Source organism: Trachypithecus francoisi, unplaced genomic scaffold (assembly GCF_009764315.1).
Source record: "Trachypithecus francoisi isolate TF-2019V2 unplaced genomic scaffold, Tfra_2.0 Lachesis_group6, whole genome shotgun sequence".
Lineage (NCBI taxonomy): Eukaryota > Metazoa > Chordata > Mammalia > Primates > Cercopithecidae > Trachypithecus > Trachypithecus francoisi.
The window spans coordinates 100160817-100187673 of NW_022681471.1; the positions used below are offsets into that span (position 1 = coordinate 100160817).

Sequence of the window (26857 nt, forward strand, 5' to 3'; positions counted from 1 at the left end):
GGCTGGAGTGCAATGACACAATCTCGGCTCACTGCAACGACTCCCAGGTTCAAGTGATTCTCCTCCCTTAGCCTCCTGAGTAGCTGGGACTACAGGCACCCGCCACCATGCCCAGCTAATTTTTGTATTTTTAGTAGAGATGGGTTTTCACCATGTTGGCCAGGTTGGTCCCAAACTTCTGACCTCAAGTGATCCGCCCCCCTCAGCCTCTCAAAGTGCTGGGATTACAGGAGTGAGCCACTGTGCCTGGCCAACACCTTTATAATCTTATGGGACCACTGTCATACATGTGGTTCACCATTGGCCAAAACATCTGTATTATATATGTATGTTTCAAATTATATATATAAATATATATATATAATGTCTATATATGAACATACACACACACATATATAGAGACATATATAGAACATAAAATCGGCACATAGTAAGTGTCTTGTAAATATCAACCATTACAGTTGTTACTACTTTTCTCAACAAGGCTATAAATGCTGTTCTAGACTTTCAAAATCACACCTGTTTAATGTTTTACCCAGCACCAAATCATGTTTACTTGAGTGACTTAAAAATTTCAAGCAAATAGCTGATTAGTTAAAAAGTTATTTCACTGTGTAAAATACATCCCTTAAAATGCAGTTATTTATCTCTTAGTTGTAGAAATTGGTTTCATTTTCCACTATGTTTAATTGTGACTGGATCATTATAGACCCTTTTTTTTTTTTGTAGTTGTTGAGGTTTAAAGATTTAAGTTTGTTATGGATGCAAGCTTTTCAGTTGACCAATGATTATTAGCCAATTTCTGATAAAAGAAAAGGAAACCGATTGCCCCAGGGCTGCTGTTTTCATTTCCTCATTGGAAGAAGAAGCATAGTAGAGAAGAAAGGCAAACACAACACATTCAACATCTGCCACCATGGGGAACTGGGCTGTGAATGAGGGGCTCTCCATTTTTGTCATTGTAAGTACCAACAAGAGATAAGTTATAAATGTTCTGACTTCTTCGGGTTATCTTGGAACTAAAATAGACCAAAGCTTTTCTGTTCATTTGAGAAATTGTGTTGAAACTGATTTACTATGTGAACATATATCTATCTGTAAACAGACTGAGTCCATTCTTCCAAATTCCTTAATGGAAAGAACATATCTGTGGGCTCACTTCTAGCTTACTTCTGAATTCCTAGGAGGCCTAACTTAGCCGGCATTTTGCAGGAGTAGAAAATATTCATGCTAATGATCTCTGATTCTGAGTTGTTTAGTAATGTCTACTGAGACACACAATATCTATGTGTCTATACTACCTTTAAAATGACAGATTGAAATTTTATACCATTTTCTAAATTAAAAATATAAGATTGACTCATGTATGGGAAGTTGGCCTTTATTTCAGTAATTACACTAATATAATAAAATTTCTCAAACTTCTTTTAGAAAACAAGTAACTTCTTTTCTCAGAGATGTAAACTTGAGTTATTTACAAGATTTATAAAAATCAAAAGAACAGAATTGAAATAAGTCTAGATTCATAAATATGTAGTATGTATATTACATATAAGTGTATATATATAAATCAATATAATCTATCTTGAGAAACAATTTATGTAAGTAAAGATAGAGCTAATTTACAAATGGATGCAATGATTTCTGTATTTTTTAAAATAAAGAAAATCAACTATTCTCCTAAAATGGTGTTACCGGCAAAGCAATATGGACAAATTGGGTAGATAGAAATGTGATTTTTTTTTTTTTTTTTTTTTGAGACCAAGTCTCTCTCTGTCACCCAGGCTGGAGTGCAGTGGTGCAATCTCGACTCACTGCAAGCTCTGCCTCCGGGGTTCACGCCATTCTCCTGCCTCAGCCTCCTGAGTAGCTGGGACTACAGGTGCCCGCCACCACCCCCGGCTAAGTTTTTTGTATTTTTGGTAGAGACGGGGTTTCACTGTGTTAACCAGGATGGTCTCGATCTCCTGACCTTGTGATCCACCTGCCTCGGCCTCCCAAAGTGCTGGGATTACAGGCGTGAGCCACTGTGCCTGGCCCAGAAATGAGATTTTTAAATAGCCTTTCTAAATAACCAATAGAAGCATTACACAGATGTTAAAAAGAACAATTATGAATGGAATAAGAATGGAACTTTTGTAAAAATTTATCATGAAGAATAATGAGTCTTTGAGTTTTAAATATAGAAAGAAATTAGTGGCACAAATAAAATAAAAACAACAAATATTTTGTCATAAAAATTTTTTATGCCAAACCAACATTTTACTGCAATAGATAATTCTTCTGAGCATTCGAAGCTGTAAACTTAACTTCTTATCACCATTTTTAAGAGCAAATAATTTCTATAGAAAGTAAGTTCAAATTGTACTTTTAGCTCTCACCACAATTTTTCCCAGAAAATGATCTCCTTCTAAATTATATACTCATGCACTTGAAAGTGAAAACACAGCTTGGAAAGTCAGAGTAAAGAAAGGATGACAAGATCAGGAAATTGGAAAGTTGCTTTAGCACCTTTTTCTTTGTAAAGAGAGAATATTATCAAGTGTCTATGGCATTTAATAGCTTCAAAGCATAGTTGAGAAAAGATCACTATGGAGCTGAAGATAGAGAATTGGATAGGGTCACCACTTGATCCAGTCAGTGCTTAGGATAAAACGAACTGTCATGATCTAGAAAGCTGTTTTTGTTGTAAATCCCATGCCCCTCACTATGCTCAATATTCTCTCCTTGAAGCATTAAGTAAAACTAATCAAGGAAAATGGAAGGCTTGGAATTTTAGCTGATGAGAATTCACTAACTGGATTATTGTGTGGTAGACGGAGGTGATTAGCACCTGTGAAAACAGAACTCAGTGTCATACTGGTGGAGGGAAAGCAATAGTAATATGTTCCCTTCTTTTCTCATTTTAAGTAGAGTGGCCTGCTATCAGCTACCTATCTAAGGTTAAGCAAAACAGAGGAGGAAAAAAAGGGAGAGGGAATGTAACACTGATAATTTGGTATACTGGCCAAATCATAAAACAATCATGGAGAATAACACAGGGTGGAGAGATTTTGATTATAGACAAGTGTAGTGACACCGTTGAGGAAACAGCTGGCTCTAAGCTGGTTACATCCAGCTTTGTCACTACCTTTGTCAAAGTTGCACTTGGGGAAGTCCTGACCCTTATCTGGCTCCAGTCTTGTGTGGAATCTACTTTTGAAATGCGAAAACTTCATGCAGTTTTTTCTGCTTGTGCAGCTGGTTTGGCTGGGGTTGAACGTCTTCCTCTTTGTCTGGTATTACCGGGTTTATGATGTTCCAGTTAAGTTCTTTTACACAAGAAAACTTCTTGGGGTAAGTATAAATTCCATCCCATGCAATATTGGCCGGTTCACATTTCTCATCAGACATTCTTGTTCATCTTCCTGTTAGCATTTTAAGTAAATATTCTGACCAACCAACAGTACCATCAGCCTCACTCCCTCCATTGCAACTTCCTGGGCAAGAATCACTTAAAGCCTTCCAGTCTGGGACCAACAAAAGTGGGGCAGAGGGGCCCAGTGGCATCCCTCCCCAACCAAGAGCCATGTGCCATTGTTTAGCTTAAAGGAGAAATCTAATACTAACTCTGAAATGGAAGGCCAGGTTGGAGCAATCCATCCAGGAGTGACACATGTGGGACAAATGGGACTTTCCATATTTTCTAAGTCATGTAATTCCTACTACGTTTTTGCATGAAGAGCTCTGCTCCTAATCACATGTTATGAAATGATCTTCAGAAAATCAACCTTTCTCTACATATGGAGACTCGAGGAACTTGCTCAAGGGCCACATCTGTTGACTAGGCCAGTAGAGTGAAGGCCCTTCAGTTTCCTTGGGTCCTTTAATATTCTGAGTTTCCTTGAACTGTCAGGCCTCTTGCCTCCAGAAAACATTTGTTACATCATGCTGAAACTATTAATTAATTGCTTAATATTAATTATTATATGTATTATAAATCATATATAAATAATTTTAGCATGTAATTATGCTAGATTATTATAATTGTTGTTAGCTTATTCACATTGATGCTTTCTCCCTCCAAAATATGCAACTTCTTTAGACATTACAAAGATAATAATTATAATGCCAAAGCATTATACCATACCAGTTTAAGATACTGTTAAGATCAATCTAAGTGCTAAGAAAATATTTAAAATCTTTAAAAGTCTTGATACTTAACTCTAGTTAATGATATGCACCTTAAGTGTTAAGGGGAAAGTGAACTGATGTCTCTTACTTTGAAATGCATCAAAAATTAAATGAGTTGATGGATGGATACAGGAATGGATAGATAGATATGTGATAAAGCAAGCATAAAAGGTATAATCTGGGAGATAAATAAACAGGTATTTATTGTACATTTCTTTCAACTTCTCTTTATGTTTGAACATTTTGATAATAAAATGTTGAATTAGGGCAAAAGGTCAATTTCAGATGAAAACAAATGGTCCTAGCTAGCCCTAAAGGAAAACCATTGGCTCTGAAGGACCTTCCTGTCCAGATCACTTGGTGTCTCTGGTGTGTGGCCTCATGGTGAGAACCTTGGGGAAGTGGGGGCAGGGCACATTCTGTGCTCAAAAAAGTCACTCTGCTCCCTTTCCCGCCTCTTCTAGTCAGCACTGGCACTGGCCAGGGCCCCTGCAGCCTGCCTGAATTTCAACTGCATGCTGATTCTCTTGCCGGTCTGTCGAAATCTGCTGTCCTTCCTCAGGGGTTCCAGTGCGGTAAGAGAAAATGTGTTACTAAGTCCCTCTAATTTTCAAAGGCCATCAAGCAAAATGCCCTTTTTAAGGTAAAAACAAATGAATGGTTTGTGAGGATTCCAGCTTCTGTAGAATATTCATGAGCCAAGCCATTATCTAGTATATTTCTGTACTATTTGTGGATGGAGCTCCTAAGACAACTATTGGAAAACAAATTTTGAAAAAACACACAAAACCACCTATACCTCAACAATAGCAATGAAGTAGCACACATGTACACATCTACACACACACACACACACATATATGATAGATATGCATATATACAGAGCTTTAGGAAGCTAACATGTGATATTTGGGAGTTAATCTTTCAGTGTCATTGAAAAAAATTTAAGTCAGAGGAAATATCTTTTGTGGATAATATCCCAAGGAGATGGAGTCAATGGACAGAGTCACACTACAATGAATGTGACCAAGAAGTGTTGACTTCATGAAACTGTGGAGCATAGAGCTTTCTAAATGTCCACAATTCCTTTGACTCTTACTTCAACAATTTAGTAAGCCACTAAATGTACTGTGCTAGAAGGGGGAAAAATAAGTAGGAAGAATCTCTGTAACCCATAAAATGGTATACAAATTTTTATTAGTATTATTATACAAAGATGACAAACAAGGAACTTAAAATCTACAAGTGTACTCAAATAAATATTATGCAAAGCAAAATATGATGGGTCCCACAAAGCTTTACAAATAAAATACTATGGGGAAGCAAGAGAGAAGTTGTATTAGGTGGGCCAGGGAATGAAGAAGGACATTTTAGAGAAGGTGACATTAGAGATGAGCATATAAAAATAAGTAAGCTTCTAAGAGGTGTAAATGAGAGAGAAAGGCATTCTATGTGGAGAGGATGACATGGACAGAAGCATAGGAAATAGTGAGGAAATAGTATTCTTGAAGGCCAAGAATTGGCACAGCCTTGGCTTCTCTTTGTATTATTATTATAACTATTTTTTGCCACCTGTGATCACACCAAAGAGGGCAGCTGGGAAAAAGTAGGGATTGGTGTCCTGGTGGGACCAATTCCATGGTTCATTAATGACTAGTAGCTTCTGCGTTTTTTTTTTTTAAATAAAAGGTATAGTAAGCTTTTTGAAAAAAAATACTTATTAAGTAGAGATCATTTATGGAGGAGAGCAGAAAGTAAACTACTTTTGTGGGAATGTAGGGATTGTACAGGGCAGATGCCTGACATAAGCCTGGAGAAAAGAGGTAGGATTTTGCTGGTAAACTAGAACTGCATATGTATAGTTGAGGAGTTCATGCTTAATTTGGCAATTACAGAATATTTGAAGGAGGCAGTGAAATAAACTGTAATAACAAGCATAACTTGCCTTGAACTCTGCCTTGTTTTTCTAGTTATACTAAATTCATGGTGATCCAGAGAATATTTTTTTCTTTGAGAACATATAACATTAATTTACTAATATAGAACTAGAGGTTACAATTTAGCTTTTATTTTATGATTTAACTATTCACAAAATACCATTTCATCTTAAACCAACTGCCAAAAATTGGGCTCTCACAAATCTAAACTAAAAGTTGGCAGAAATAACTGTAACACCTTCGCTCCCTCAGAAAAAAAAAGAAGAATTGCTGATAACCAATTTAAGATGTTCCAGAAAGAGTTGTGATATCTTCCTCTGAAAAATTCTGTGATGAGGTTCCTTTCTTTAAGCCATAAATTCTATGCCACACAATGTTGTCTTGCAAACTGACAGCTAACCAAAACCAAAAACTAACAACAGTACTTGGTATTAGACATTGATTACAAGGATTTCCAAAAAATCTTCTAAATATAAGAAATCACAGAGGTAAAATTACACTCAATTGAAAGTTTTATTAATGAGCCACCTATTGTAAAGTATAATTTTTAATATATCGTACTTGCCCAGTGAACATTTGCTAAATGAAGCCCATGTACTATAGCTTATTTTTGAGTTGGGTTCTCTATCACCCAGGCTGGAGTGCAGTGGTACAATCACAGCTCACTGCAGCCTGGAACTCCTGGGTTCAAGTGATCCTCCCTCCTTGACTTCCATACATGTGGGGATTACAGGCATGAGTCACCTGCCTGGCGAGTTCCTTGTTTCTAAGGAGACACAATTCATTTTTATTCTCCCTACCCCCATTAGAATAGTTTCTATTTAGAGGAAGTAAAGCCTGAGAAACAGGCAACTTCTCACCAAGATGACCTGTTAAGAAATCTTGGTTACTCCACAAGTCCAAATTGCACTGCTGTTGAGCACCATGTCTCATGAGCAGCACATGTTGTAATGCCAGCTTTTATGCCTCCTGTGACCCAGGAGGGAAGATCTGCATGAGAGCCTCTAAAGACAGGGGTGAAATGAGACTGCCCTTCAAATTGCAGAGAAGCTTGGCTGTATAGCTAGATAGATCTTTATATAAAAAGAATATGTTTTAAAACTACCACCAAGCAACATTCTTTTATAGATCAAGCATGTACTTTCTTCTGGGATTCCTAACCTGAAATGTGAACTTTTCAAATAAAACTTCTTCTCTGATTGGGATTAAAATGAGTGAGTGTGCTGTGACTGATGTCGGAAATAATATAGCTGCCACTCATTGAAACTCAATGGAATTCACCTCATGAAATCTGCACATCAAACCAGTAAAGTGGGAACAAAATTAAATGGAAGTGTTGGCATTCAAACCCAGGTCATTGTGTCCCCATAGCCCATTCACTTTAAATCTTGCTGCCGAAACTTCTTGAAATTGTGCTGTTGCAGTATTATGATCTTAGAAAGCCATTATATATATGAGTATTTGAGCATGCCAAGTAACCTAGACTAGAAATGACAAAGATGTTATAAATACAAGGACTTGATAGTGGGACACTATATAAGCAAAATAGCCACAAACTTGCATTCAGTTTCTAGAGGTCTCAATCATCGAACCTTTGCTTTGTAATCTTTCTGGTTACCTAGAGAAAGAAAGTCCCAGGGTTGCCCACCCCACCACTCCAGGAAAGGTAGGGGTAAAAGCTATCAGACTGCTTTGTTGAGAAAAATGGAGAAAGGGTGAAACTCAGCATACAAAAATCTCTGAGGAAGCCTTAATAACCCCCAACTTGCCAGGCAGAAACTAATTTCTATCTGGATGGCAGTCCTAGTCTTAAGATCAGAGAGAAACAGGAAGGTGAGAGGGTGAGGTTTTATCTGTTACCTTATATAAGTCTGGAAGTCAGAGGCACTCAGTGTGCCTCTATCTCTAATCATGTGGTCTAGCACTAGCCTCTTGGGCTTTCTGTCTCATAGTTTTTTTTCTTTTAGTTGAAAAACAGGTCAACTAACATAAATGTAAGAAGGCACATGTTGGTCTAAAAGTATATTAAATTGTTTAAGTCTGTCAATTAGTGAGTTGTCAGTCAATAAATATTTGTTGAGTGCCATCTATGTGCTAAGCACTGGGGACATGTGATGAGTAAAGAGTAAGGTATAGATAGGCCATGAGCTTAAGGAACTTAGAGTGTTACAGAAGAGGCAGAGAATAAACATGGAATTTCCAAATTATAAACAGTGCTATGCAAATAAGGTAGTGTTATTCATATTTATCACATATTCTACTGCCAGCAGGTGTGGATATTACTGTCAACTATTTGCCTGAGTTCTGTAGATTCAAAGCTGGATTTTGAAATTTCTCCCAATTGCATATAAATATCTAAATCAGACACATTAATGGTGCGTGTGGTGAGATCAAGTGTACAAAAAATAGAGCTTTTGAGTTTCTGTAACGTGTTACACCCCATAAAATATGTACTTCCTTTTAGTTCCACTTCCCATTTTCTTTTTCTTTTTTTTTTTTTTTTGAGGCGGAGTCTCGCTCTGTCGCCCAGGCTGGAGTGCAGTGGCCGGATCTCAGCTCACTGCAAGCTCTGCCTCCCGGGTTCACGCCATTCTCCTGCCTCAGCCTCCCGTGTAGTTGGGACTACAGGCGCCCGCCACCGCGCCCGGCTAATTTTTGTATTTTTTAGTAGAGACGGGGTTTCACCATGTTAGCCAGGATGGTCTCCATCTCCTGACCTCGTGATCCGCCCATCTCGGCCTCCCAAAGTGCTGGGATTACAGGCTTGAGCCACCGCGCCCGGCCCCACTTCCCATTTTCTTGAAATATTTTTTTCTTACTCAGTTTCAATAGAGCATAGAAATCTGCTGAAGTGACTCAATAATCTCCCTTGCATTAGAATCGTAGTTTATTGAAATCGGGCAAGGCTTCAGGTGACAGTAATAGAGAAACTTCCCTTTAGAAGTCAATGGCAGAAAGTAAAGTAAGTTAGTAAGGAAGCTATAGGGCATGATGGCAACCTGGATAATTGGGAAATGGCTGGCAATAATTTAGAAGTAACTCAAAGCATATAAATGCAATCTGCATGATGATGGGGAACAAAAAATTATGGGCAGTCACAGACAGTAAAGTCCTTCCTTCCTATGCCACCAACTGGGTGTCTCGCCTCCTTTTTTAAGGAAGTGGTGAGGAGATGATATTCTTTTTTTTTTTTTTTTTTTTTTTTGAGACAGAGTCTCGCTCTGTCGCCTGGGCTGGAGTGCAGTGACCGGATCTCAGCTCACTGCAAGCTCCGCCTCCCGGGTTTACGCCATTCTCCTGCCTCAGCCTCCCCAGTAGCTGGGACTACAGGCGCCCGCCACCTCGCCCGGCTAGTTTTTTTTTTTTTTGTATTTTTAGTAGAGACGGGGTTTCACCGTGTTAGCCAGGATGGTCTCGATCTCCTGACCTCGTGATCCGCCCGTCTCGGCCTCCCAAAGTGCTGGGATTACAGGCTTGAGCCACCGCGCCCGGCCGAGGAGATGATATTCTTAAAAGCTCAGCATCAGCATGACTTGTGGCTTCTTTTTGGATTTGTTTGCCATTCCTGACCACACCAAAGAGGGTAGGTGGGAAAAACTAGGGATTTGTGCCCTGATGGTTGGACCCACTCCACTGATCCATTAGTGACTAGTAATCTCACTTTTTCCTTTCAATATAATGTATGCGTTTTACATTAACTGGCTTTTTAAAAATTACCTATTAAGATGAAACAGAGTATCATTGAATGAACAATGTATTTCCCAATCACATCTCTCTGGCTTTCAGTTAATTTTTCTCTAGGGATCTACAGTTAAATCTATCGGGGGCATCAGCGTATATTTTTACATTTTTTATGATCCATGCTGATGATGATGATGATAAGGATAGGAATATGCAGACAGTGTATGTTCCACAACAAAACCATATTCTTTTGCTTTAAATTCGGCACGCAGGAGCCAGCGAATTTTCCACAAAAATTTCAAAAGGATTTGTCAACAAATAGAAGAGAACAGTGTGTGACAAATATAGATATGGGGGTAAATATGTCTCTATAAGTTTAGTATAATCATCTCCAGTTCCAGGGCAATGAAAATGTACTTCATTTATCCAGCCAAATAATGATTAAAATATTTTATAAAGTACACGACATACTGTTCTTCACACAGGAAGCTTACCTGCTAGCTGGGGAGTGCAGCCATTCTAACTGAAAACTTAAATAATGATACTAAATAACGTCAAATATTTATTAAATACCTGTCAATGAATATATGCAGTAGGGATTTGAGGGACTAACTATGATAATTATACAGGGGAGGAAACTGGAGACTGAGTACATTGTTCAATGTCACACGGCTAGGTGGGAGGACTGGGACCCAACACAGGTATATCTGAAGACAAAACTTGCTCTGAAATGTAATTCAATACTGCTTTCCAACCCTACTAATTCTCATTCTCTGGTTCTTTGGACTCCAACCTAGTTTCACCACTCCTGTAAGGACTGTATCAATCATCTATTGTGTAACAAATTACCACAATAACTTAAAACAACCCCCGTTTATTAGTTTACAGTTCTGTAGGTCACAAGTCCAGCACCCAGTGGTTGGATTCTCTGCTCAGAGTATTACAAGACTGAAATCAAGGTGTTTTCTGGGCTGAATTCCCACCTGGAAACGCAGAGTAAAAACCCTCTTCCAAGCTCATTCTTGTTGGCAGAATTCAGTTCATTACAGATGTAGCACTAAAGGTCCCTGTTTCCTTGCTGGTGATCATCTAGGGGCCACTCAGATCCTAGATGCTCCTGCATTCCCTGCCACATGTCCTCCTCCACCTTCCAGGTAGCAGCAGTGCTTCAAATCTCTAACTTCCTCCATCTCTGACTTCTAAACCCAGATTTAAAGAGTTCATGTGATTGGGTTTGTCAGCCCAGATAATCTCCCTATTAAAGTCAACTTGGGACATTACCTCTGCAAAATCCCTTTTGCCATACAATGTAACAAAATCATGGAGTGATGTCTCATCATTTTCACAGGTCCAAACTCAAGGTGAGGAGATTATATAAGTCATTGGGGGTCATTCTAGAATTCTGTCTACCACAAGGACTCTCAGAAAGTATAGAGGAAATTAAGTTGAAATTTGAGGAGAAAAAAAAAGCAAGCAAGCAAGCAAGCAAGAAAGAATGAGAAAGAAAGAAAGAGAGAAAAAAGAAAGAAAGAAAGAAAAGAAAGGAAGAAAAAGAAAGAAAGAAAGAAAGAAAGAAGAAAGAAAGAAAAAGAAAGACTATAGAGGATCATGGCAATTGGGAAACAGGAAAAAGTTATTTCCTCAAAATTTTAAGGAATACAAAGTAGAAAATAACTTTCAGCACTTGAAATGAACACAAAAGACAAGGCGGCTATATAAGAAAACAAAAATGGTCAGCTTTTCACCAACACATCAGTAAAATGTACTTTACAAATAAATTTTTATTTCAAAAACATTAAGTTTGAAAAATTTTAGTTTACAAGTTTTTATTTCAAATAGGAAACCATTGTTTTGAGAGTCTGAGTCATTGCTCAGCTCCACTGGTGAACATTTAATTATAACTGATGTCATTGGCGCTCCACCATATTCCCTAAGCATTGGCACTTGCAATCCATGCGACAACTGCCCTTTGCAAGCATCATTCACTCTCTCCCTGGGGATTTTCTTTTAGCTTTCTCCTGGGGCAAACCTGAAATCCCAGGGGATTGATGTCCTGAGAGCATCCCTCAGAGCAGCCCTCAACCAATCATGGATGGCAGTTGGTGGCTGAGCACCCAAGCTTCTTAACCCATTGGATTAAGAACAAAGAACAAAACAAACAACAAAATAAATAAATAAATAAACCTGTGGGATAAGTGCTATACAGTCTCCCAGAATTCCCTGGTGTGATTGAGCCCAGTGATATGATATGATCATGGTAGCTGATACGATAATACACTCTTCATTAATTTCCTTCCCAGTCTCATTCCTACCCTCGTTTTCTATGATCACCTTCTGAATAGAATACTTACACTTAAATCTCATCACAGGCTTTTAGGCACTTAGAATAATAGTGACTATATTCCTGCATTTGGTTTGGTAGAAAAGGGCATTAACCTTTTATAAGACAAATAGACTTGGATCCCAGCCAATGTGCAATTTTAGCTTTAGTTTTCTTACCAGTAGAATGAGGACATTAAGACTTACCTTGTTGCATTAAATGAGTAATGATTATGGGTAAACTACCTAGTTCACAGAAGGAATTCAATAAAGCATAATTTTTTTTATTTTTCCTTTTTCTGGAATCCTCAGTGTCTTCCTTACTACTATTTCTGTAATTCCAAGAATCTGACCTCATGGTTTAAACTTCCTGCCCTCCCTAGTTATGGCTAACTGAGAGATAGATGGTGGAGTAAGCACAATTTTCTATGCAATTATATTTTCTACAAAATCAGAGTATTTTATTAAAAATAAGTAAGCCAAATATTAAACACCCCTATATTTAAATAGAATAAAACATTTAGAACCAAATATTTTAAATACATAAATTTTCTTTGGTACTTCACCCTGTTGTTCTTAAAGTTCCCTGAATCTCTGTGACAGTGCATTTAGACTACGGAACAAAGCAACCACAGCAAGACATTGGCCAGTTTTCACGAGAGCAAAGCTCTAATTCAACCATAAATCAGTTTTTTTTTCTTTCTTTGAACATTGGCATGAATTGAGATTCAAATTCACATTTTCTAACATGTAGGTTTGTCAAATACACTAAAATACTGAGTACAATAGTATTTTTAATGCCAAAGAAAATCATGTAAAGTATGAATATCAGAATGTTGATATAAACTCTAGTATCAGGTGGCCTGAGTTTAAATCCCAGCTCTGCAACTTATTAGCTGTGTAACCTAAGGCCAGGTAAGTTCTCTATCCCTTTGTTTTCTCATCTGTTATGTAGTAATAATAATGGTACCTCCCTTGTACCATTATTGTAATGTAAGAATTAAAGAGTTAATTTGATTCTTACATTAAAGATTAAATTAAGTTAAATATTCCATCAATTACATTAAAGATTAATGTAAGAATTAAATTAGTCAATGCATGTAAAACAGTTGCAGAAGCTCTTGGTAAATGTTAGCTATTGCTATTTTGGCTATTAGTATTTGGTCAATGATCTCCCTTGTGATGTTGTTCACCTACACGGGCAGGTGTACCCTTCTTTCTCCTCTCATAGTGTGTATGTCCTAGAACAGTGTTGTTTGAAAACTATTCATTTGTTATAGAACTGTTCACTTGTCTGTGTCCCCACTTGACTATCAGGTATGTGAAGACAGTCCTGTCCTTTATTAATTTCTACATCCTTTGTTTAATGAGTAAATTCATCAGAACTAGAAACTATGTAGCTAGATATGTTTTCTGTCCAAGTTTATATTTTTATACAGTTAAGCAATGGATTCCAGAGGAGACTTTATGTCACCAGTATGAGAACAGAAAACATACTAGTTAAGCCAGCCATGTCACTTACTGGCTGTTTGACCTGAGGAAGATGACTGCATCTCTCTGAGCCTCAGTTTCCTCATTTATCAAATAGATATAATGATATAGTTTGTAGGGTGGTCATGAAAATTAAATGAGATAATATGTATCAAATGTTTGACATACAGCAAGCTTTCTTGTTAACAATTGCTATTCCATTCTTTCCCCCTTAATCCAAAGTGCTGCTCAACAAGAGTTCGAAGACAACTGGACAGGAATCTCACCTTTCATAAAATGGTGGCATGGATGATTGCACTTCACTCTGGTAAGTTTATTAAAGAAAACTTGGAACCAGAGAGTTCCCTCTATTCATAGATACCTTTTTATATAAGAGATCAATCAGTTTTTATAGTTAGATTAAGTGGTGGTTGGATATGTTGTATTTTTTTAATGAGTTGTGCTCAAAAGTATTTACCACACTTTCTGCCACTTCAATATTAGGATTTATTCCTTTAGGTTTTAAAGCATTTTTATTTCAGGATTTTCCTATAAAAATGAAAATATGCCATCAGAAAAGTCAATCCTAGTGTCCTCACCCTTTCCTATTCTTTCTAGTGTCAAAAATGTTAATTCACGTATGAAAACGTATTTATTCTAAAAACTGTTCTTGGTTGCACATGTGAATTTGTGAGCTTTTTGCAGTAAACTTACATGAACCACAGCCCATAAAATGAGAATCCCTCAAGACTGTCATTATCAGCTAAATACCTTCATTATTATTATTACTATTGTTATTGTTATTACATGTATCCATACAATGGATATATATGTGTGTATATGGATATTATACATTATTATTAAAATTATTAGGGTGGTAGTGTCAGTGCAAGACGGACTGTATCTGGGACACTTATCTAATTCCACTAATTCACTCAACAAATAATTCATGTGCCAGAGAATAGATAAGAACAGTGATAAAGCAGACTTGTACTCTGCCCTTGAGGAGTCTACTCCTAGCCTGAGTAAAATAGGCTTCAGTTACAGGCATTTAACTGAGCTTCTCTTCTACTAGTACATCTGGCAGGCTTTTTGAGCAGTGGCAAATAAATAGTTCAAAATAAATATATGATAAAATCTTGTTAGAAACTGGCATAGTGTACGGATTAAGAGCACATATTTGCGTGCCAAATGTACTGGGTTTGATTCTTAACTCTGCTGCTTCCTAGCTTGATGACCTTGAGCAAGGTTTTAAAGCAGTCTATGTCCCAGTTTCCTCATCTGCAAGATGAGCCGATATTATTAGTACCTACATCACTGGGTCAATGTAAGGATTAAGTCATTGTGAAGTACTTATAACAGTACTTGGCATCTAGTAAGCCCTATGTAAGTGTTTATTAATAAAGAAAGTAATTTTTAAGAGAGAGAGATTCATACCTTATGGCCATAGGTTTGTATCAATTCAATCAAATTTGTCATCTCTCTCTGGAGGTCATTTCAGAGTCAGGTTAATGGGCCAGCAGTTAGGCATTCATTAAATGAGGGTTTTCTTGTTTGAGCCCAAATATATTACGGAGAGAGATAATGAGAGCATATCTAAACACCTTCAGAAACTAAGGCTATTGTGTAGAATCTTATAACTTGTTTGGGTCTTTAGGATCATATAGCTCAACATCTTCATCTTACAAATTAGGAAACCAAGACCAGAGAGTTAAGTCATTTTCCCACAATTACACAACTAGAAAGGAGATAGAATTGCCTTGTCTCCTTGGTTCTGGAGACCCAGTTCTTGTCTATAAGTGTCCTGGGCCTCCCTTTGTCTCCCTGTAGCTTATCATAGAGTTAGAGGCTGTCCCAGAAACCCAGCTTTCCATAAATTTGTGCATACCCTTCACTCTCTTTATTTCTCTTCTCTGCCCTTTTCAGCGATTCACACCATTGCACATCTATTTAATGTGGAATGGTGTGTGAATGCCCGAGTCGGCAATTCTGATCCTTATTCAGTAGCACTCTCTGAACTTGGAGACAGGCAAAATGAAAGTTATCTCAATTTTGCTCGAGAAAGAATCAAGGTAAGCCTCTCATTATCTGATTCAGATATTCTCTAGGCCATTACAATTGAGCACTAGATTTCAGTGAGTGAAGACCTCTACTTTGCCAGAAAAAAAAAAAAAAAAGAAAGTTGGCTAACCATCAGAGGGACAAGTCTGTAGGTTACAATAATGGGAGTATAGAAAAAAATGTCTCCCACACTCCTCACCCCATGTGTGGAGGTCTCTAGATGTTTTCAGGTCTTTAAGCTCATCCATGAGAATGTGTGCATGTGAATCCTGGAGTAACTCAGGCTTACCTGTGACTATGCCCACCAAAGAAAGCTGGGAACACATGCCTAGTCGAACAAGGTTTCGTTTATTACTTGCTACAGCAAAAGAAATCTCACAGCTTGAGGAACTCTGGGCATCTCAAAGGGATGTAAAGTGGATTTAGGATTTAGGATACTGTTAGATGGTTTGGGGGAGGATTTAAGAATGCAAGGATTTTCTCTGGATCAGTTATGGTCAGGAATTGGGGGTAGTTCTCAGATAAGGCATGTTAATTATTTTTTCTAGGAGGCAGAGGGAACAGAATAGGACTAAGTCTATAATAGGCAAAGAAGCAGTAGTCATTGTCTAGGCTCAGACATGATTTTGGAGTGATTTTGTTTTTATCTCAATCCATCACAGTCACAGAGTGACCTCCTCTGAGGTTGGTGTTTTTGTGAAATTATTTATGCGAAGTAGGGAACATCCTGTCCTCAGTATTAGTGTAAGGCCAGCCACCAGCTGACAGTTGTCAGTGATGCCTTTGTCTTTTCTTACCTACAACATCTGAAGGATGGCCTGTGTCCACAAATTGTCATTCCTTGAGAAGAATAGGTGCACTGGGAGTAACTCAGCATTTCTCTAGAGGTAGCCAGGAGGGTATCCAGAAGTAAGAACTTCTATCCCAGCAGGTGTTGAAGCTTCCTACACTCAGAGACAGAAACTTCAAGTCTTCATGCACCCAATGACTTGGGAAGATGGCTAAATCACATTAATATGCACTGAATTCTAAAAATGTTTCCTTGTGTTTAGTTTTGGGAAAAAATAATTATTATCCTCAGACTTACATGAGAAAAACTTGCCTGATATACTTAGGAACAGAATTAAACAGCATCATAAAAAACCAGATTTTTTTCTACAATATATTGGGTCATTTTTCTTTTACATTATTCATTGTTTGCCCAATGATATATGAGGGTGGCAACATGAACATAACTAGGTAAGTCTACACTATCATGCTCTGTTCAATTGTTCCTGGATCACTTTTGCTGTATTTATGCTCTCCCACTCTTCTAAATGTTTTCATTTTCAATAACCTGTAACTGTGTTTCCTCCTCAGAGGACTGCCCTGGGGCATCCCTTCTCTCACAGACTCAGAGATGTTGGAAGGTTGGTGGGGGGCGGCTGAATGGTTACGCCTGTTCCTGTGCAACCCTTAGCCAATCACTGGTGGATGCAGACTATGAAACCTGGCTTCCTTGCCTTGAGACAGGATAAACTCTGAGTTGTAACTTACCCTCCAGAGTTCCCCTGCAGGATCAGGCTGAAGCTATCCCTTGTGAGACTTTGCCTGATTTCACCCCCTTGCTTGACTTGTTCATCTTTTCTATCCTATTCCCTACTCTCTTACCAGTTTCTCTTGGAGCACATGTTTTCTAAGTCACTTGCCCATGAAGTCTTATCTCAGGATCTGCTTCTGAGGAACACAGTTGATGATGTTTGGCATTCCCAGAATATATTTTCAAGCTAAATACTGTGACCCTTTCAAAATCAAAGGGAGAAAGAGCTTTGAGACACTTTTAGGACATCCTGCAGTTGATTGATTTCCTTTATTTTCTACCCCCTTAGAAATAACTAAGTATATCAATTCACATTTCCTATGACATCTGAACCATGTAAGGCATTTCAAAATTTAGAAACATCTATTTCAAATCTATATCTCTGTGAGGGATGATTAGGATTATTCAAAGAGGGGGTGAGAATATCTATTGTTCTATACATTGGGCACTTTATAATAGTCCTGCATTTGAGAACCTATAATAATGTGTGTGTGTGTGTGTGTGTGTGTGTATGTGTGTTTATATTTTACAGAACCCTGAAGGAGGCCTGTACCTGGCTGTGACCCGGGTGGCAGGCATCACTGGAGTTGTCATCACGCTGTGCCTCATATTAATTATCACTTCCTCCACCAAAACCATCCGGAGGTCCTACTTTGAAGTTTTTTGGTACACACATCATCTCTTTGTGATCTTCTTCATTGGCCTTGCCATCCATGGAGTTGAGTGAGTGTTTAAACTCTGAAGTCAAGGATTTCATGTCCCTCAATCTCTAGGCATGATGCTCTATTAGAGGCACAGTGACCTCCTTGCCTGTGTGTGGTTAGCCTGTCTGCTAAGGGAATGTGAGAGGATAGCAGAGGTCAGTTTGATAGAAACCACTCAACACTGGCATTTTTGTTTCATGCACCCATGTAATTGCTATTCATAGTGTAGTTATGCATAGCAAGCTTGAAAAATACACCAAAGTCTGAGTATCTTTGCAAATGTATAAAGCATGTTGAGAGCACTGGTAGGATCCAGAATATCTGTAATGATGTCCCCTGTGGTTTAATCACTAGTAAATTAAACAAACCTCCAAACTAGAAGAGTTAATGATTAACCAGTTGAAGAGGTTTGTTATAGTTCAATAAGTTTTGATTTAAGCCCACAATCATTTATTTGTTGCCTACCGTGTACGAGGACCTATCTCAGGCACTGCAAGAAATACAAGCAGGAAAAATATATGGGTGTTGCCTTCAAACATTCTAATATAATGAAAGTAACAGCTAACTTCTATTAAGGGTCTGTGCTAAGGGTTTGACATGAGATATTTCTTTTAACCCCCAAAATGTATAGATTTCTCACTATCATCATTTCTTGGGGATAGTAATTGTAGACAAGAAACCTGGAGCTAAAATGTTAAAATATGCAACCTAAGCCACCCCTCTGGTAAGTGGCCCAGCTGAGATTGGAGCCAGGCAGTCTAAAGCAGGCTGTGATAATGTGCTCTTAGAGACACACAGTTCCTGGCTATGTGGTTAGGAGAGTTTGCCTGATTGGAAATCCTCCTTCATACCAAGTTTCCTTTTTTGTACTGTTTCATACTACCTGCACACAAAGGCAGGCCTAGGGAAGTTTCCTGGTGGGTATAGGGCTCCAGGAAATTAGGGGTGGAGGAAGTAGAAGCTCAAGACTCACTCTGCCCAGAGCCCAGTTGGTGGCCAAGACATGAGTGTGAAAAAGGGGAAGAGCGGGGAAAGCTTCACTGGGCACTGCATTCTTAAACTACTTGCTGACTGTGACCCCTGATAAATTCTTTGTAAGCGGCCGGGCGCGGTGGCTCAAGCCTGTAATCCCAGCACTTTGGGAGGCCGAGACGGGCGGATCACGAGGTCAGAAGATCAAGACCATCCTGGCTACCATGGTGAAACCCCGTCTCTACTAAAAATACAAAAAAACTAGCCGGGCGACGTGGCGGGCGCCTGTAGTCCCAGCTACTCGGGAGGCTGAGGCAGGAGAATGGCGTGAACCCGGGAGGCGGAGCTTGCAGTGAGCTGAGATCCGGCCACTGCACTCCAGCCTGGGCGGCAGAGCGAGACTCCGTCTCAAAAAAAAAAAAAAAAAAAAAAAAAAAAAAAAAAAAAAAAAAAAATTCTTTGTAAGCATGGAGAAATCAATGTAGACCAAGAATCTGTTTACTCTCTTAAAGCACTCAAGTATCTTTAAATGGGACTTAGTCATAATCCAGTGTTTCAGGTAATCCTAGAGAAGAGAAATAATTTCTTCCCTTCTCCAATTTAGTAATTCCACCACTTTCTGTTTGTATAGTTTCACAGATATTCGTCTTCCTTTGAAGCGGACAGAGGAGATATGTTTATCTCCTCCACTTGAAGAGAATCTGCTCTTTACACTGGTTAGGTGATTTCTCACAGTCTCATGGCTCCATAGCAGCTGAATTGGTTTTAAAATGCAGGTTTCCGGACTCCTGGTCCTGGCATTGAGAAGAGAAGGAGAAAATCAGATTATTTTCCTGTCATTTTCTTCCCATGGGAACTTAGGCATTTTGAACTTTAATAGTCATTTTTTGGACTCTTACTTTGTGTCTGGCATTTTTTATACATCATGCAAATTGCTTATTATAATGAACCTTTGATGAGGTACTATTACATCTGTTTTACAACTGAAGGAACTGAGGCTCAGAAGAAGTTCAATAATTTGCCTGAGTCCACCAAACTAGTAAGGGGTAGAACTGAGATTTGAACCCAAGTCTGTCTGACACAAAACAGAATTGTTTTCATCAAAACATTCTGCTTTGAGTTACTAAATCATTTTGATTTACATTCTCATGTAAAATGGAGGCAATAATACTTGCCTCTCAGGTTTGTCATGAGGATTAACTGAGATAATTTGTGTAAAATGTCTTTCCCCAAGACTGGCACATGATAGGTGCTCAATACATGATAATTCTCTTCCCCAAGACCTAAGGATAGAAAGGAGTGGTTAATGAACTTGAATTAAAACATTCTCATAATACACCAAATGACGCAATAAATTTTAGGTCTCCAGAACAAACCTTTACAATGGGTTTTCTATGTCTTTTCTTCTTACATATTCTGAAGATGCTGTCATTTATGTTCCTTGAAGTCTACTCAACGTTGTGCCTTCCTCTCTCTATCACCAATAATTGTCTTATGCTTTGGTAGTTGCTCAACTAACATTTATTGAATTGAAATGAATGAGCTCTGAGCATTTTAAGGTACACACTATTAGTGTTGATGTCTGTGAGAATGTTATAATCCCTATATAGTTAAGTATCTCACACTGGTTTCAAAATTTGGTTTGATTTAGATAATTTCCGAACCCACAAATAAGGCACTTCTGATAAGCTTCAGTGCTACTGCATATGACTGTCTTGGTCGCCTACTATAGTGGGTGCCTGGCCAAGGATGATAAAGTTGGCCCACACTTTGATGATTGAGCCCTTTGCTTATAGGACTATCCTCATACGAAGAGTACCTTTTTCTAATTTGCACAAAGGCACGGTAGGGACCAGCAGTCACTCTGTTAGATTTGCAATTTTTCTGCTTTTGTTTGTTTGTCAATGAAAATGATACTTGAGACAGAAGTACAAATTCTCCCTTAAGATAATTTGATCCAAGACTTACCCTCTATAATGTTACATGTAAATATTGTATGTAAAAAATGTATGTAAAAATGTATGTAAAAAACATACATTTTTTCTGTTGCTGGGTATTATACATTTTCTTTCCTTTCATCTATTCAGAGGGAGCAATAAGCTATCACTTTTAAGTGAAAAATACAGGACCTACATCAGAGCACTTAAAATATATGCAGAATCTTTTAATAAAACAATTTAATTTCCTATTACTAAATGATCTGGACTTACATTTTTCTCCCAGACGAATTGTACGTGGGCAGACTGCAGAGAGTTTGGTTAAGCATAGACCAGAAGTTTGTGAACAAAAAATCTCAGAATGGGGAAAAATAAAGGACTGCCCAATCCCTCAGTTTGCTGGAAACCCTCCTATGGTATGTACAATTCACTGCTGTTATTACAGTTTCATTACTGACAATCTTTAACCTGGTGTCTAAGAAACATGTACAGATGTTATACATCTATACAGATGTCCATTACAAATGTCATGGAACAGCTAAAATGTGTGTCTACTTTTCTCTGCTGTGTTTATTGGATAGAATTGCTTCTTGAAAACTAAGCTTTGCATTGTTCTGTTATTAACATCCTGATATAAAACTTGGAAAAATAGTCTTTTTAGAAGTGGTGTTTTGGTTCAAGAAGTTGCATCTCTTTTCTTCATGACGACGCCGTTTTTGGGGGGACACTTGGGATTCCATCTTGAGCTGAGTTGGATAGCTCAAGTAAATCACTTATAAGGAGTGAAGGGCCTCTTCAGATATCAGCACATAATACTTTCTATACAGCTGCAGATTTGAAAAGGAAATTGATGAGGTGATACATAAGGCTACCTTTAGGCATTAGGAGTTTCCTGTTTATGAGGCATAAAGGAGGCTGGACAGCCAGGTTCATACCAACATCCAATGGCATCATGTGGTGGGCAGAAATGTGGCAAGGGTGACCAAGGAAATACATGGTGAAATACTTTCTTTCTTCTATTGGGAGCTCTGGAGGGCTCCATTTTGTGTATTCTCATATCACTGGTCCATAGAGTAAGATGTGGGCCTTGTAATCTTCATAGCATTCTCCCCATTGGCAGACAGTATACTTTGTTGGTTATTGTGCTAGCCATTGGTATAAAACTAGGCAAAAATCAACATTTGTGCAGGGCTTCTGAAGAGGATTATTTTTTTTCCTCAAGCATAATATAACATAAAAGCAAATTTTCCATTTCATTTTCTCCTTTCTTTTTTCCTACTCTCTTAGCATAGGAGCACTCTTCCTCTAGACACAGCATACTATCTGAGGACTTAGTATCTTTAAGCATCCTTTCCCATTAATGAAAGCAACTAGACATATCAGTGAATTGGCTCCACTACATGCAGACATCAGTAGAAAGGATAAAAAGGGAACTGTATTGCCAGTCCTCTTGTGGGCAGGGGAAGGCACATTTCCTCGATGACAGCTGGAGTCAGAATACTAGTGCCTTAACAGAAACCAATCTCAAAGAATTTCTAGGTATACCAGTAACAATATCCAAATCTGGCTCCATTCAGTGAGGCTCCATGCTAGCACTCAGGGAACAGATGGATGATTTGAGACTGTTTTAAATATCTATCCCATTAAAACAAAGGCCAAAAACAGAACATTGTTTATATCTAGGGCAAATATTCTTCAAGTGTGGGGAGATTCAGGTGCTCTCAATTTCCAACAGTAAGTTTCCTGTAAAAGTAATTTAGTAGAAAGATTATATGTGAGACTATGGGAAGCACTCTCTTATTTTTCCCCCTTAGAATACATTCCGGAAAGTCATCTTTTAGATAATATTGCCGTCTAAAATTCTTTGCTAGTTTAGGTATTAAACTAGAAATCCAACTGGCTGAGTTTCAGGATGGATCTGTTTGGCCTCAATGTTTTTATACGACCAACAATGCTACAGAGTAATTCCAGTGTTCAGAAACACTACATGTTCTGCATGTTCTGACCCAAGAGATATCTAAAGAAGTCTGAAAAGCTCTGGGTTTGTCTCCATTCAGCAAGTGCATTGCATACTCCCAGAATTTCTCAGAATATTGGAGAAACAGCCAAACTCTTGCACAAAATTTGTCATCTTGCAAATTTGTCACTCTGACTACATAACTAAGAGAAAGCAATCACAATGTTGCATTAAAAATATTGCGTTGCTGAAATATTATCCTTTAAAGAAATGTTAATTCTGAAACCAACCTTGCTTTGTTATAGGGTTACTGCAACTGTAGTTGCAACACTGAGAGGAAATCCCATTCTTGTGAACAGTTCCTCTTGGGAAAGTTTTATATTGTCAGTACAGTTCCCCAATGTGACTAAGGAGAATGTTTACTTTTACTGGCTCAAAATTATCTTAGTCTCAGATATTTTCATATATTCTATTGTAGAAGAAATGTATTTATCTAATGTCAAATATTTAAGCAAGCCTACAAAGATTAACTTGGCTTCTCAAATTTTTCTCCCTCTGAATATTTTGTTATTTATTACCAGTTAATGTATGTCATTTTCATGTTTGCTCTGATTACAGACTTGGAAATGGATAGTGGGTCCCATGTTTCTGTATCTCTGTGAGAGGTTGGTGCGGTTTTGGCGATCTCAACAGAAGGTGGTCATCACCAAGGTATTGATTGGTTTAGTAATTACTAGTGGCCAGTGTCTAACTGTATCATAGACAAGTCTTCCCAACCCTTCTATATCATTGGTCAGATGTTACAGCAGAGAGAAGACCTACAATTTATTTCAGGTTACTTCACTCAATAATCAAATGTTTGAACCTTTAACTGGGGAAACTACAAGTTACCACTTTTGATGTTAAAATGAAGCCAAGTTCTTTTTGTGCATGAATCTCCCTCACCCACTGTGTGTGTGTGTGTGTAGGGGAAGGCCACAGAGACATTACTTGGTTAGTCAAGAGCAGAAAAGAAAAAGAGGTGAGTTCAAAGGGGCATAAATTGAGTCTTAAAATGTTCAGATGCCAAAAGAACCAGAGATCTAAGGGTAGGTCTCATTGAGGCTGAGCTAGTTTTTCAATTTGTCTTTACCACCTTTTCTCTGCTATGTATGTAATAATCTAATATGAAAGTTGAAGTGCCCAAAATTTCAGCAAGTTAGTAAATAACCTGCGTCTCAAATTTGGTCTCCTAATTCCAAGTCTAAAGTGACTTTTCCTGAACTCTAATCTGTTTCTCATCACAAAATAAAAAAAATATCCAACTAAATAAATGTAAATGGAACTCCTTGTTATAATTTCAGGAAAGTATATCTTTATCAAATAAAATTTAATTCAATTCAACTCAGTGCAAAAAGTATTTGCCAAAACCCTACTATGGGTTATTTTTGCAAAACACACAAATTCTTCCTGTCCTCCACCCTATCTTTCCTCATTTGCTGTCTCTAGTGGGTCATAGTAAAGCTAGTTCAGCTGGCTTTGGAAGTCTTGAAATATAGGAAACCACAACAGTTCTCCTTTTGTGATATTTATATTGCATTATAAGAACAGATCAGCAAAAACAGTTGCTGCAAAATTTCCTTTACTAGACTAGAGATGACTGAACCAGACAAGTATTTTTCTTAAACATACTTTTAAGGAAAACTTGTTTTCCTTTGAAGAAAATAGATAATTGTTTTCTTCTCATATAAATAAATATGAGAGACCAGATGTTATCCAAAAGTATTCCAATGAGAATACTATCCACTTATTTAGTTACATCTCATTTGTGCCTGTGATAGCAAAATTGTAATACGGTAAAAATTGTTTCCACAACACAAAATTGCAACATGGTAAACAATTTTCAACATAATTTTAATTTTCTGTTTTCAAAATGAAGCTTTGCAACTCCTTATTTCAGAGCAGAAGGGAAGTTGGTTATAGTTTTTAATCATGTAAGATGCATTTAATTCACAAGTTCTGGAAACTTTTTAAAATTTAAAATTTTTAAAAATTTTTAAAATTTAAAAATTTTTTAAAAAAGAATTTTTCACTCTTCCACAACTCCCTGTTCAAGAAAAGCCCAGCAGTATCAGTTAACGTTAGAAAGCTGCTATTTTATTTCTATTGATTTTTCTTTCCTTTGATGTCCCTTGGTTTGTCTTTAGTTATACATATAAGGTTCTCCTAGAAGTCTTAAGAATCATGAAAGAAACAGTATATTACTTCTGTCTTGCTGTTCATTGTGTTCTACTTTTTAAAAAATTATCCACTCAATAGTTGATGGACATTTGGATTATTTCCTGTTTTTTGCTATTATGAATAAATCTGTTGTAAACATGTGTGTACGTAGACAAATGAGGATGGCAATGGGTGGGTAGAATAGATGGTGTACTCCCCAGATAGGGAGAAATGTAGAAATAACACATGGAATCAGGCAGATTCAAGGTGTGATTGAATTCAAGACAAAGATAGACCAACTTAGTCTTGGTTTGGGGAATGTTGCTACATAACTAGCCAATGGGATCTCCTTCTTCTTGCCAGCTATTAGGTTGGTGCAGAAGTTATTGCACATAACTTTTGTTTGTTTTACCTAAGTGAGTAAAAAAGCCGCAATAACTTTTGCACCAACCTAATACTAAGGCCCTCTCTCACATCCTCTGGGGAGATAGGAAGGCTGAGCAGGAAACATCACTTTTTGTAAATTTTTTAGCACTTTTTTGACTTCTGAGAGGAAAAAAAATCACAATAGGCTGATTTTTTATGTTGGATTCCCTGGTAAAGACTGAGAAATAACTGCATGCAGAAGGTTTCTAAGGCATTCTGTAAGAGATAAACCTGGAAAGGAAGTAAGAAAGGCAGGAATGGGGAGAGAGAAAAGCTGACCCTCTTTCTAGTTGCAGCTGTGATCTCAGATGATACTACAGGGAGTGCGGGAATTGAGATGGCCCCTTAGAGTTAACCTAAGTTAAGGAAAAGGCACTAGGCCTCAGTATCCCATAATCAGCCCATCCTTAGTAATGGGCTACAACTGAGGGCAATTCCCTGTGACAGACACATCTGCTGGAGGAACTGCTGTGTTGTCCCTAAAGCAAAGATCTAGGTGGGCCAATTTAGCTCAGTTTTTTATCCATATGGACACTAAAAAGGCAAGTATTTAGGAAAAATGTCATTTCCAGACATATGTTTTGTTCTATAGGTGGTCACTCACCCTTTCAAAACCATCGAGCTACAGATGAAGAAGAAGGGGTTCAAAATGGAAGTGGGACAATACATTTTTGTCAAGTGCCCCAAGGTGTCCAAGCTGGAGTGGCACCCTTTCACACTGACATCTGCCCCTGAGGAAGACTTCTTTAGTATCCATATCCGCATCGTTGGGGACTGGACAGAGGGACTGTTCAATGCTTGTGGCTGTGATAAGCAGGAGTTTCAAGATGCGTGGAAACTACCTAAGTGAGTAAAAAGTACATATTACCAACATGTATGAGTTCAGGAAAAATGGCATTAAATAGTTCCTCTTCCTCCATGTTTTACTAAGTCTCCAACAAAATACACAGGTTCTAAGAATATAGATAGCTATTTCTGTGGTTGCCATTTTATATGTGCAGTATGTTTATGCATATTTTCTTTTTTTTTTTTTTTTTTTTTTTTTTTTTTTTTTTTTTTTTTGAGACGGAGTCTCGCTCTGTCGCCCAGGCTGGAGTGCAGTGGCCAGATCTCAGCTCACTGCAAGCTCCGCCTCCCGGATTCACGCCATTCTCCTGCCTCAGCCTCCCAAGTAGCTGGGACTACAGGCGCCGCCACCTCGCCCGGCTAGTTTTTTGTATTTTTAGTAGAGACGGGGTTTCACTGTGTTAGCCAGGATGGTCTCGATCTCCTGACCTCGTGATCCGCCCGTCTCGGCCTCCCAAAGTGCTGGGATTACAGGCTTGAGCCACCGCGCCCGGCCTATTTTCATAATGTTATGTGAAATATGAAACCTTTGAATCAAATATTAGAAATAAATACTCCCAAATTCCTTTAAACATGTAAGGGTCAAGGCCAAGTTA

At 38.0% G+C, this 26857-nt stretch overlaps 1 protein-coding gene across 2 annotated transcripts in view; it reads left to right on the forward strand.

The window, feature by feature from the left end:
• Positions 1-804: 804 nt before the first annotated feature.
• LOC117078537 (cytochrome b-245 heavy chain) overlaps positions 805-26857 on the forward strand; it is a 39287-nt gene continuing 13234 nt past the window's right edge. Inside the window, exons 1-9 of one of the 2 annotated variants that reach the window (XM_033202094.1) lie at positions 805-961; positions 3241-3336; positions 4638-4748; positions 13824-13908; positions 15507-15652; positions 17753-17943; positions 21120-21249; positions 23409-23501; positions 26008-26261. In XM_033202094.1, the coding sequence (XP_033057985.1) occupies positions 917-961; positions 3241-3336; positions 4638-4748; positions 13824-13908; positions 15507-15652; positions 17753-17943; positions 21120-21249; positions 23409-23501; positions 26008-26261 (1151 nt within the window). In that variant the 5' untranslated portion in view covers positions 805-916. Of the gene's footprint in view, positions 962-3222; positions 3337-4637; positions 4749-13823; positions 13909-15506; positions 15653-17752; positions 17944-21119; positions 21250-23408; positions 23502-26007; positions 26262-26857 lie in introns of both variants that reach the window. The other variant, XM_033202093.1, reaches the window with a different exon arrangement.